Source organism: Aulostomus chinensis, chromosome 15 (assembly GCF_037954235.1).
Source record: "Aulostomus chinensis isolate RoL2024-O1b breed Wild chromosome 15, RoL_Achi_v1.0, whole genome shotgun sequence".
NCBI classification, from domain to species: domain Eukaryota; kingdom Metazoa; phylum Chordata; class Actinopteri; order Syngnathiformes; family Aulostomidae; genus Aulostomus; species Aulostomus chinensis.
The window spans coordinates 12,335,709-12,346,592 of record NC_141334.1 but is presented as its reverse complement, the minus strand read 5'-3'; the positions used below and the strand labels follow the sequence as shown (position 1 = coordinate 12,346,592).

The 10,884-nt window shown below is 42.9% G+C and overlaps 2 protein-coding genes across 2 annotated transcripts; one reads left to right on the top strand and one right to left on the bottom strand.

Moving 5' to 3' along the window:
- The first annotated feature begins 448 nt into the window (after positions 1-448).
- On the top strand, positions 449-5,754 carry slc25a1a (solute carrier family 25 member 1a). The gene is made up of 9 exons (XM_086226795.1): positions 449-868; positions 1,233-1,340; positions 1,461-1,560; positions 1,728-1,866; positions 1,955-2,039; positions 2,187-2,291; positions 3,003-3,118; positions 3,189-3,262; positions 3,341-5,754. The coding sequence occupies exons 1-9, from the start codon at positions 616-618 to the stop codon at positions 3,453-3,455; spliced, it is 1,095 nt and encodes a 364-aa protein (XP_086082921.1). The 5' UTR covers positions 449-615; the 3' UTR covers positions 3,456-5,754.
- On the bottom strand, positions 5,597-10,623 carry nle1 (notchless homolog 1 (Drosophila)). Its single transcript, XM_086226794.1, has 13 exons — positions 10,495-10,623; positions 9,791-9,929; positions 9,355-9,575; positions 9,064-9,143; positions 8,890-8,966; positions 8,685-8,782; positions 7,621-7,813; positions 7,410-7,545; positions 7,251-7,297; positions 6,972-7,174; positions 6,706-6,865; positions 6,546-6,616; positions 5,597-6,464 (listed from the first exon to the last, which is right to left on the bottom strand). Exons 2-13 carry the CDS (start codon positions 9,926-9,928, stop codon positions 6,452-6,454), a joined length of 1,437 nt encoding a protein of 478 aa, XP_086082920.1. The 5' UTR covers position 9,929; positions 10,495-10,623; the 3' UTR covers positions 5,597-6,451.
- Positions 10,624-10,884: the final 261 nt, after the last annotated feature.

The window sequence follows — 10,884 nt, the reverse complement described above, 5'->3', positions numbered from 1 at the left end:
GAAACATGGATTAAGAGGCAACAGCAATATCCCAAATTCTTGATTACATGTCTCATGACACTACAAAGGGAAGTTGAACATATGTTTTAAATATTTTTATTATAATCATTACAGTACTGTAGCTTTCAATAATGCTGTTATCATGTAATCTGTAACACCTTGCCACTACCACTCTGATTTGCACAATAAATGTGCGGTGAATTATTAATGTTGACAGTTTAAGTGTCTTTTTTATTGTTTTTTTTTAAATCTAGTCGGTATCTTTTAAAAATGTAAATATTGCAAATTTTCCTCAAAGTGAATATTCAAGAGAATTCTGCTTAGTGACATCAAGAGGCTGTTGGTGACAGTAGTGGCCTGACTAATTGGACGAACACATCAGTAAAACAGCATCCTCCACCTCATTGGTTGCCACAGCCGTGCAGAGTCACGTGATTGAATAATGACATTAAGGCAGCATGTGGAGCCAATGGTCTGTCCCATCACCTGACTGCTATTTGAATATTGACGCTCCCTCTGCCGCCACACTGCTGTGCTTCCCGTGTGCGTTGTTGTTGTCTGACGCTGTCTGAGGGGGACCACCACACCGGCGGATACCCAGCCCCGACGACCACCATGTCTTCACTACTCAAGCCTTTTTCGGTGTGTGAGGGACCGTGTGAGAGCTCCGAGGTCAGGCGAGGATGCCGGAGCTCTTATCCGCTTCAGCAGCCGCTTCCATCCCCGCGTCTGGCCTCCAGTGCTGCCGCCGTCGCTGGACTCGGCTCTCTGCCGACTTATCAGTGCTCGTACGCGGCGAGAAGGAACCTGGCGGCCGCTGCAGTCGGAGGGAGGAAAATCACTCATCCCGGGAAGGCCATCCTCGCAGGTTTATTTTCAGATCATCCAGTAGATTTTCCACCAACAGCCTGATCGCGATCTGTCGCCCATTAAAGCGCTCCGTGCAGATCTGGGTCAGCCTGCCGAGATACCACAGCGGTTACATGATGTAGTTGCATGTGTTCCCCGTATTACCTTCACATCTTTGGATTTATTTAAAAATGTTAATATGCTGTGTGTGAAATAGTAGCAGATCTTTACAACTCCCTTTCTCATTAAGATGCAGGACTGATCCTGCATCAGCAACATTCTGGAATCAGTCCATCTCATGCCTTCTCCTCTGGATCTCAGAACATTCAGGAACAATTCTGCCTGTACAGTGATTAAACAAAGCTTGTCCTCCCCTCTCTTAGGTGGCATTGCAGGAGGTATAGAGATCTGTATCACCTTCCCAACAGAATACGTCAAGACCCAGCTGCAGCTGGATGAGCGAGCTAACCCGCCACGGTACAGGGGGATTGGTAGGTCACTGGGACACGTGTGACTGCTGCCTGACTTCAGGTATGTGTGCCAGTGTTACTAATTCCTGGATGCTGTGTATGTGTGTGTGTGTGTGCGCGCGCGTGTGTGTGTGATGACAGGTGACTGCGTGAAGCTGACTGTGCAGGATCACGGTCTCCGAGGGTTGTATCGAGGTCTCAGTTCACTGCTTTATGGATCTATACCAAAGTCAGCAGTGAGGTAAGAATGCTGACTGGAGGTACTGGTGTTGGTTGGTATGTGAAACTACACATCTGACCAACTCAGATCATTGTTGTGTTGCTCATTTCTGTGCTAATGTGGTGCTTACATCTCCTGTTGGTTTCCACTGAATCAGAACCACAAGTTTTAAATCAATGTTCTTTCAGATTTGGCACATTTGAGATCCTCAGCAACCCAATGCGTGATGCCACGGGTCGGCTAGACAACACGCGGAGCCTCTTGTGCGGTTTAGGAGCTGGTATAGCGGAAGCAATCGTTGTTGTCTGCCCCATGGAAACACTCAAGGTTGGTGGAGGTGTGAGCTAGCATACAATTCACTTCCTGCTCTTGATCCAAACGGTTGAAGGATTAGGTTATTCTTCTCATCCTCCAGGTGAAGTTTATCCATGACCAGTGCTCCCTCAGACCTCGCTACAGAGGCTTCTTTCATGGCGTCAGTGAGATTATCAGAGAGCAGGGTAAGAAAGTCCAATATATCCAGGGCTCAGAGTCCTAGAAGTATGCTCCTGCTATTTTCATCCTTGTATTATTTACACAGGACCAGTGACCCTGTGATTTTGTGTGTTTGATGCATAAAATCTATGTTTTTGTGTTTCTTCTATTAGGTGTGAGGGGGACGTATCAAGGTCTCACAGCAACTGTGCTAAAACAGGGAACCAATCAGGCCATTCGCTTCTACGTGATGAACGCACTGCGCAATTGGTACAAAGGTGAGGCTCCATTTCACTTTATTTTGGGGATTTTTTTTTTTTTTTATATTTCTGAAGTTTTTGACCTCAAGTAGTGGCAAAAGAGCAACCAGACTTGAATGAATTCACATTCCTGCTGAATTATTATGATTTTTTTAGTTTCAAGCTATTCTGGCAACTAAGGCAATGGGAGGAGACGCTAACAAGCATGGGTTGAGTGGGTCACTATGATAAATGTTTACGAGGAAGGAAGTACGTCCAACATGTTTGTCCGCACAAGTTCAGAGTTGCAATGCTATTTAATTGGACTTTTGTCATCCCACTATACAAGAACCTAGGACTAATAGTTATTGATGAAGAACGTTCGCTTCTGAGACCGAGGTGACAACGTGCCCCCTTACAGTTGGATGCAACTGGAGGTTCTCTTTTTGACCTTTTGCGTCACATCTGAAACTAATAAGCAATTGAAACAGTACAAAGTTTGTCTCCTCTCCAATCCCTAAATGTGTTGTTTTTGCCCTATTGCCTGTCTTGGCACTATGTCCTGCACTGTGCCCGATTCGGCCTCAGAATTTAATGCCGCAGCAGGACTCAAGTAGCATGCGCAGAGGCAAATATGGTGTATTCAAGCTAGGAACATGACTTTATGACAGCAATGCAGCAGTTCCTTTAAAATGGTGGCTCTCTTCAATATTTCATATTAATCTGACTTTTTTGGATTTGGCCTCCAAGGTGATGATCCCAGACGAGAAATGCACCCAATTGTTACGGCAATGTTTGGAGCGACAGCGGGAGCAGCCAGTGTCTTTGGAAATACACCTCTGGATGTAGTGAAGACCCGGATGCAGGTAAGTGACGTTTCCGCCACCCTTTCGTTAATGTTCACACGAGTACCCCTTCTAACACAGTTATTTGTAGGGTTTGGAGGCCCACCGCTACAAAAACACCGTGGACTGTGCCTTTAAGATCTTGCAGCACGAAGGACCTCAGGCGTGAGTATCCTCACTGCCAATCTTGATATTACATGTCGTTAATCCGGGGGCTCTAACCTTATCTTCTCCTGCCTATAGCTTCTACAAAGGGACAGTTCCTAGGCTCGGCCGCGTGTGCTTGGATGTGGCCATAGTCTTTGTCATCTACGAGGAAGTGGTCAAGCTCCTCAACAACATTTGGAAGACCCAATAGATGTTGGTCTACAGGAAGCACTGACCAGTGCCTCATACTACGCACAACCGAACACCTCCGTTCTAGCTCATAGCGCCCCGCATTGCCGAGTTCTCACTGTTACATTGATTATCTGCTGGATTTATCCTAAACATGCCGATAAAAGGAATGGAGAGTGGCTTGTTGAACTAAACAGCCAGATTTTTATGTCTCCTCCTCCCTAGTGGCACAATTTAGTAATACAGAGGGATCAATTTATTCTAGACTAAAAGGAGAAATGTATGTAATTCTGTATGTGCGACCAAACTTGTTCCCTTAGTTTAGTTTTTGTGAATCATGCACATTTAGTCAAGCACAAGGCATTATATTTAACCAAAGGTTAGATTTAGAGGTGGAAGTGGTTCCATAAGTGATATTACATACAGTATGTCTAACATTTTAGCTTTCTATTACAGTTGCTATGTGGTAGACTGAAGACTTTGTACTAAAACCATCAATGTGTCTTTGGTTCACTGAGTACTTAACTATACTGAGCAAAAAAAAAACATGTTTGTGGACAAGATGGAGCTCACTGCAGTGCATCAGCATATGCCTACATGACTGTGCTTGTTATATCACTCTAAAACATTCACGGTCTGTCCTCGCTGCGATGAACTTTGCTCCACTTGATCTGTCGACAGTTTGGCTGCATGAATCTTGATGTGGCGTGTGTCCTGGAACATGTAAACAGTCTCTGCTAGCTTTTTCAGACTACACAAATGTTTACCTGATGCGAGTAATCAAAGCACATACTCTAGGAGACTTGCAGATGTAGCACAATCCACACATGCAGCTAGCTAGCATGTCCATTTTTAAAAGCTGCACTGAACTTAAAAAGTGAAATTTGCTTTCTAAGTATTCCTGAATAGGTGCCTTGAATGCAGAAAGAATCACAGTCACTAATTTAGCTTAAAGCTAATGGCTAACATTAGCCCAAAAACAGCACTACAGAGTAAAAAAAAATTTTTTTTTTTGCTCAAATCTGTCTGTGAATTATTTAGCTTAAAGCTGGATAGAAGACTTGGTTTATGTAATGATACACTTGAAAGTTTGTAAACTAACATTTTTGCACTGTTAAGTAACTGTAGATGTTAGCCGTGAGCCACCTTTAGCTCCATGCTAAATATGGTGGGTTCCTTCTGCATTTTGGAGTCACATAGAAGTGATGTGGGAAAATCCACATTTGCAAGCTCAAGACATTGATCTGTGAGCACTTGAAAAAGAAAAAAAGACTTTTTGGGTGAAATACTGCTTTAAAATCAAATTACAGAGGAAAATTCAGCTTTTGGTTCCGTGTCTGCGGCTGCATGTGGTGGTTCTATTTGACCATTTCTTGTTCAGATCTCATCGTGCTACTTGATAGGGCTGCATAATTTAGCAAAAATATCTTGACTGTATTTATTTTTGTCTGATTTTGATTTGTGATGTTAAAGGGAATGTCAATTTTTACAAGTATTTTCACTAAATATCCCATTCTACTAAGTGTGATTTTTGCGGAGATCCTAAGTCTGTTGAATGTGTTGGCAGAACATTTCTACTGCATCACAATATCGAATTTAAAACAGAATTTTGACACTAAATAAGAATTTAACAAATGTTGCACCTTGTCGTAGGCCCTAATTTAATTCAGATTAATTGCATTATATGTGCAGCCTGAAATTAAAAGCAAATTCACCAATATTCCAGATGAGTTTATATTAAAACACGTCCTTGTCAGCCATGACGTTGAGGCACCTCATCACTTTTCTTCGACATGTTGATTCAGTCATCCTTGTTATTTGTGATGTCACTTTAATATTCAAGTTTACCTTATGTTTTTGTACACTAACTAGCCATTTTTTAAATGCGCTCATTCTTCTGAGACATTGTTTACATGGGGGGGGGGTAGTAGAAATGTAGAGGGCTCAATAACAAGAGAGTACATTTAGCAAGGTGTTGACAGCTTTGCACAAAAGCCTTTAATTCCTCTTTGCCAATCTTCTTCAGTGGAATCTCCAATGTAACACCTACATTTATTTCATTTGAAATTGAGAGCAAAATTGAGAGTTTTTCTTATTGTTTTTTTTTGTCTGGCATAGAGCGGCAAACAGCTTGTGCACATCCAATCTTACAGCGTATTGGTGTGATCGTGCATGTCAGGCAGAATAAAAGGAGTCATTTGTGTTGAAGTGAATATTCAATATATTGACATGAAATCAGATACAATGATGATGAAAAGCATTAGTTTGATTTACATGATCAGATGCTGAAATGTGGGTTTAATAAACTTGGACCTGTGTGAATCTTTTAATGTGTTGTCAGATAATTAAAGGTTTCACTAACATGGCAATTTCCTTGCTTGTTGTGGTAAAGCTGGATCAATAGAGGTTAAGTTAACTGGAATGAGAGCGTGGTCGGCGTTTATGACATCACAGTCCCAGGAAAATCAGCAGGTTGAGGCTTTGCTGAACGCAGGTCTGAGGAGATTAAAGGCTAGGAGAGCAGGGCGGGAACCATCGGCATTACCCAGGACGATAATAGCCGCCCACCTGTCACCTATATACTTCATCCAGTCAAGCTTAAGGTGGAGGTGGGGGGGCGGAGGGGTGCGCACATGCTGGAGAAGTCTTTGGTTTCCTGGCATGTTGGTAAATCATGGTAATTTTTACAGTTTTTTTGTTCTTTGACTGAAGCTCATACAGGCTTGTTACAGTTCATATGCTTGTGCAGGTGGTACCGTAGTGGCACTTCTATCAGGGCACAAATCAATGTGAATGGCTGCCCTGACATGCTAACACACTGATATTCCGTTGCTTGACAACAACAGTTTTACACTCTCACTCAGCAAACCCAGACGGTTCAATGACATCATGACTAGATTAGAGTTCCCTGAGTCAACGCCGCTGTTGAGAGCCACCCTGATCAAGCCACCCGACTCAAGCTGTCGAGCTTCTTGACAGAAGAAGATGGAGGGGTACATGTTCAGTCTTCTGCCATTACTATCTTCTCCATCTGTAAATACAAACACAACAGGTTATTCAGGTGCTATATTTTCTGAAAGAGAAATAATGATAAACACAGCGTCTCACTCACATTCTCAGACATTTATCTTTCCCGCCACTTGCTACTCTCTGTCCATCAGGACTCCAGTCCACTGCATAAACCTGCACACAGAGACAGGCAATTTAAAACAAAAATAAAAATAACATAATACAACTGAGGCAGCAGCACTTGATGTGGAACTCTCCCTCACCTCGTCGGCGTGGCCTGGGAGGTCCATATTCAGTTTTCCGGTCTTGACGTCCCAAACTTTAAGTGTGCTGTCGCTGCTGCCACTGACCAGCAGCCTGCTGTCTGCTGACCATGCCACTTGATACACAGATCCCACATGGCCTCGTAGGGATAATATATACCTGTGGGCATGGGATCATCAATTACTCTGATTTTTGAGTCTACAGCACCACTATCTGGACAACAGCAGTATCACAAGCATGTATGCTCTGTGTACCGATGTCTTACTTTCCGGTGCGTCCGTCCCAGAGTTTAATGGACTTGTCGAAGGAAGCGGAGGCCAGGAGCCTGGTATCCGGGGAGAAGAGCACTTCGTTGACCAGGGCGCTGTGGCCAGTCATCCTTGCAAGTGGCTTCTTCTCTTCTGCAGGGTTCCAGAGGAACAAGGTGAAATCATCGGAGCCAGAAACCAGACGTTCCGGGGCTAAACCCTGTAGCACAAGAGCGCCGATACTGGAGTGAGTCCGGAGAAGGAAGTGCCTAAAATAAAGGATAAAGAATACTTACCCTCACGTTATGATATCTCTGCAAAGCTTTGTCCTTCAGTTCTTCCACTACAAGGAGAAATTTTTTCCATGAAAACATCATCTACACAATCACAAATGTGCCTGCTATATAAAGTCAGAGTGGACCAGCCCCTATAAAACCAGGTTGCATGATCCTTACATGATCCACTGATGTCCTGGGGGTTGACGGTAGCAGATGCAGGTTCAAAAGCTCCAGTACGCAAGAGGTAGTCTGTGCTGAGAGCCAAAGTGTTCACCCAGTGGGCGTGACCCTGCAGTGTTCTGCACTGGACACCCTACAGAAAGAAACAAGAACACATGACGTGTTTCTCTGCCACTCAGACGTCTCCTCATCCCCGTGCGTTGCTTACGTCTTTGGCTCTCCACACTTTGACTGTCCTGTCCTGAGAGGATGTGAAGAGGAGTCCATCTCCTCCCCACTTCACGCAGGTGACTGACTGAGTGTGTCCAGTCAGGATCTTCTCACAGCGTCCCAATACAGTGTCCCAGATACGGACCGAGCAGTCTTTAGAGCTACTGGCCAAGTATCGGCACTCCGGGTTACTGAAGAAACGGGGTTAGGAGGGGTGAGATGAGGAACCGGAATTAGAACAGAGGGATTCAAAAATAGTGTGTGCGTATCTATGCACTTGAATCCAAGAACTGCTTAGTTCAGAAAAAATTCAGATTCTACTTGATTTTAAAATTTGGTAGAATATTCTCAAACCATCCCCTTAAAATGACATTTTTTTAATTTTGACATTTTAGCTGTCACCTTTGCTGAAGCAAATCTTAAAGGCTGTTGAGCTCCTTTTGAACTGGCCACAAAAAAAAAACAGCAAACATCTGGCACTGACTGCAGTGAGACCGGTTTTAATCTGCATTCAGTCCCCACTCAAAAAGACCCCGCAGAAGACACAAGTGTATTTGCTCCATTAATCTACGTTTTGTTACAAACTCAACCATCTGCATCCAAAGATCATTCTAATAACTATTATCTCTAATATTAATTATCTATTATTTTCTACTCACAATGGAAACTGGAACATTTGGCTTTTATTAGCAGGTTTAATGGGATTTATGTGCTTTACAAAATGCAAAAATAGTGCAGACATAGGCAGTAATAATATAATCCAAGTTGATTTGGTTATATTTGTGTTACAACAAATGTCAGAGGAACCCTAAAAGAGGACTTCTGGATTTAATTTTAGTAATCATCATCTTTTAATTATAATAATGATGTTTTACGCCACTATTTTGGTTTGGTTTCTTAACAAGATAGAACCATTTTGCTCCGTGAGGGTATTTCAGGCTCAGACAAGAAACTTCTCAAATTCACTTGTGTTGCATCTGAATGGATGGATTTTATGTCATCAGGAAGATAATATGAAGAAAGTTAAATAAAAAAATAATAATTAAAAAAAAAAAACCTCACAGGTGAAGAGGCTCCCAGCAGAGCCAAGTGATCCACTTGGTGTGTCCGGTCAAAGTCTTCCCAATCTGTGAACCCGTCACAGGATCCCACAGACAGATCTACCCAAACATCAAAGGAATCACATCAGATACACAGGATGCCTCTTACAGAACACACTCCAGCTCAGGTGTGTGTGTGTGTGTGTGTGTGTGTGTAGGTAGCACACCTGACTGTTCTTACACCCTGATGCCAGTTTCTTGCCATCAGGTGACCAGCTGATACTCAGCACCCAGTGTGTGTGTCCTGAAATAAAGCAGAATTCAGCTCAGTGGTGTCTGTTACACAACTGTTAGTATTTGGTTACATGTCAGGACACGCTGGCCTACTAGTGACATTATACCTCTGGCAGTGTGGTGAGGCGTCTCTGTCGTCAAGTCCCAAAAACGCACCGTAGTATCACCTGAACCACTGGCCAAATACCTGAGACAAAGACAAGTAAATTAACAGAGGGAAATACATTTGATGTGCAGCCACTGGTAGTAATTCATAAAAAATTGTTGTATCTTATGTAGTATTTTTGATCAGTATTCAACATCTTGACACTGAAACCTGGAGGAATCAAATTAAAGTAGATGCTCTGTTTTTTCAAATATTGGATACAACAGACTTCTGTGTGATTAACCTTACTCACTTCCCCGTGGGACTGAAGGAGGTTGAGATGACAGCTTCAGTGTGTCCCTGTAACGTGCTGGTACATCGGGCCACAGCTCGAACCCTGAACACGGCCTGAGGCTGATACACCACTGGCAGAACTTGCTCCGTCTCAACCCCGAGGGCCTTTACACAAGAAGCCAGGTTGGACACAACCTCAGCCTCTCCATGCACAAAGAACGCCAGTGGTACTGGCTCTTCCTGCAGTGAACAACCGCATGAATATGATGTTATCAATTTAAATTTCAGCTGAATAATCAATCCATAAAAAATTTATACTTTTTTTGGTCATTTATGATTAAGAGTCTTTCAGTTCCGTGGACATACAAGCTCTGGGAACACATTCATTTATAGAGATGATCTTGTGCGTCCGAAACTAGAGTAGAGCGTCAGGTCTGATGAGGCCAGCCCAGTACCTTCTGCAGCAGAGCATTGCAGACCAGCTGGAGTTTGTCTGGGGTGATGTCCAGAGGAACATCGAAGGGGGAACCCAGAACTTCCCCTTGTTCATCCTGGAACTGGATCAGAAGCCGTTCCACGTCTTCACTCGCCATCCTGTTTTGGTCCAAGTATAAAAATCAGGTATCTTTATATAGATAGTGGAAGTAAATAAATTGTGTTGTCAAATATATATATATATAAAAATCCTCCATGTATGTGATAAAGACTCCTCTCAAACCGAGAGGGTTGTTTGCTGACGTCTGATGTTTGCTCAAAGATCACATCCACCAAGCAAGTCACTTTACTTTACTTCATTTATCATTCCAGAGCTGAAAGCAGCGGTCTTAACCTTTTAGCTAGCTAGCGAGGTACGTGACTAGCTGCTCACTTCGCTGACCTGAATATACAAACCAGGACAAAGAACAACGCGCTATAATCACGTCTAACAATGTCAGTAATATGTTTTAACTGTAACCGATTAAGTAAAGCTAACTGGGGTTTTGTTTTTCCTGTTTGTTAGCCAGAGCTCAACTAGCTTGCTGTTAGCCTGCAGATGTCTTTGGACATTAATTCTCTTAAGCAGCGATCGCAGGACAGGAGCAAAAACCCTGCTTGTTTGTATGTTTCTGTCCGATTTCAGACAGCACAACAATTGTAACTAAATATACTTTAACTTTACCTTAATCGAGGACACGATGTGATCAAACTCTCCACGTGTGTTTGCAACCCAAGAGCCTGTCAAGCAAAGATACTCTACTCAGCTAGCTGTCAAGTGAATGGAAGGATCGGCGCAATGGATCATGGGAGGATGAAGCCCGGAAATGGGTTTGCTATTTTCCATCTTCAATGCGATAGCATCTATGTAGATTTTCTGTGCTTCAGTTTGTCCCGATATTTCAATTTTTTTCTGATACAAAAGATAAATTTGACAGTGTCACATCTCCCGTATAGATTTAAACTGAATAGAAACTAATATCAAACTCCAGGGTTAAATAGAGCCCACGAACCAATCAATGGGCCAACATTTAGAACCTACTATTAAATATTCAATGGGTCCCAAATTCTCTTT

Bases quoted from the DNA above. Each gene is read 5' to 3' on its own strand.
- slc25a1a (XM_086226795.1), top strand. From the start codon at position 616: ATGTCTTCACTACTCAAGCCTTTTTCGGTGTGTGAGGGACCGTGTGAG. The intron at 1,867-1,954 runs GTTGGTGGAGGT...CTCATCCTCCAG, and splicing joins GCCCCATGGAAACACTCAAG to GTGAAGTTTATCCATGACCA. The intron at 2,040-2,186 runs GTAAGAAAGTCC...TTCTTCTATTAG, and splicing joins TGAGATTATCAGAGAGCAGG to GTGTGAGGGGGACGTATCAA.
- nle1 (XM_086226794.1), bottom strand. From the start codon at position 9,928: ATGGCGAGTGAAGACGTGGAACGGCTTCTGATCCAGTTCCAGGATGAA. The intron at 8,783-8,889 runs GTGTGCTACCTA...ATGTTTGGGTAG, and splicing joins CAGGGTGTAAGAACAGTCAG to ATCTGTCTGTGGGATCCTGT. The intron at 7,546-7,620 runs GTAAGCAACGCA...TTCTTTCTGTAG, and splicing joins AAGTGTGGAGAGCCAAAGAC to GGTGTCCAGTGCAGAACACT.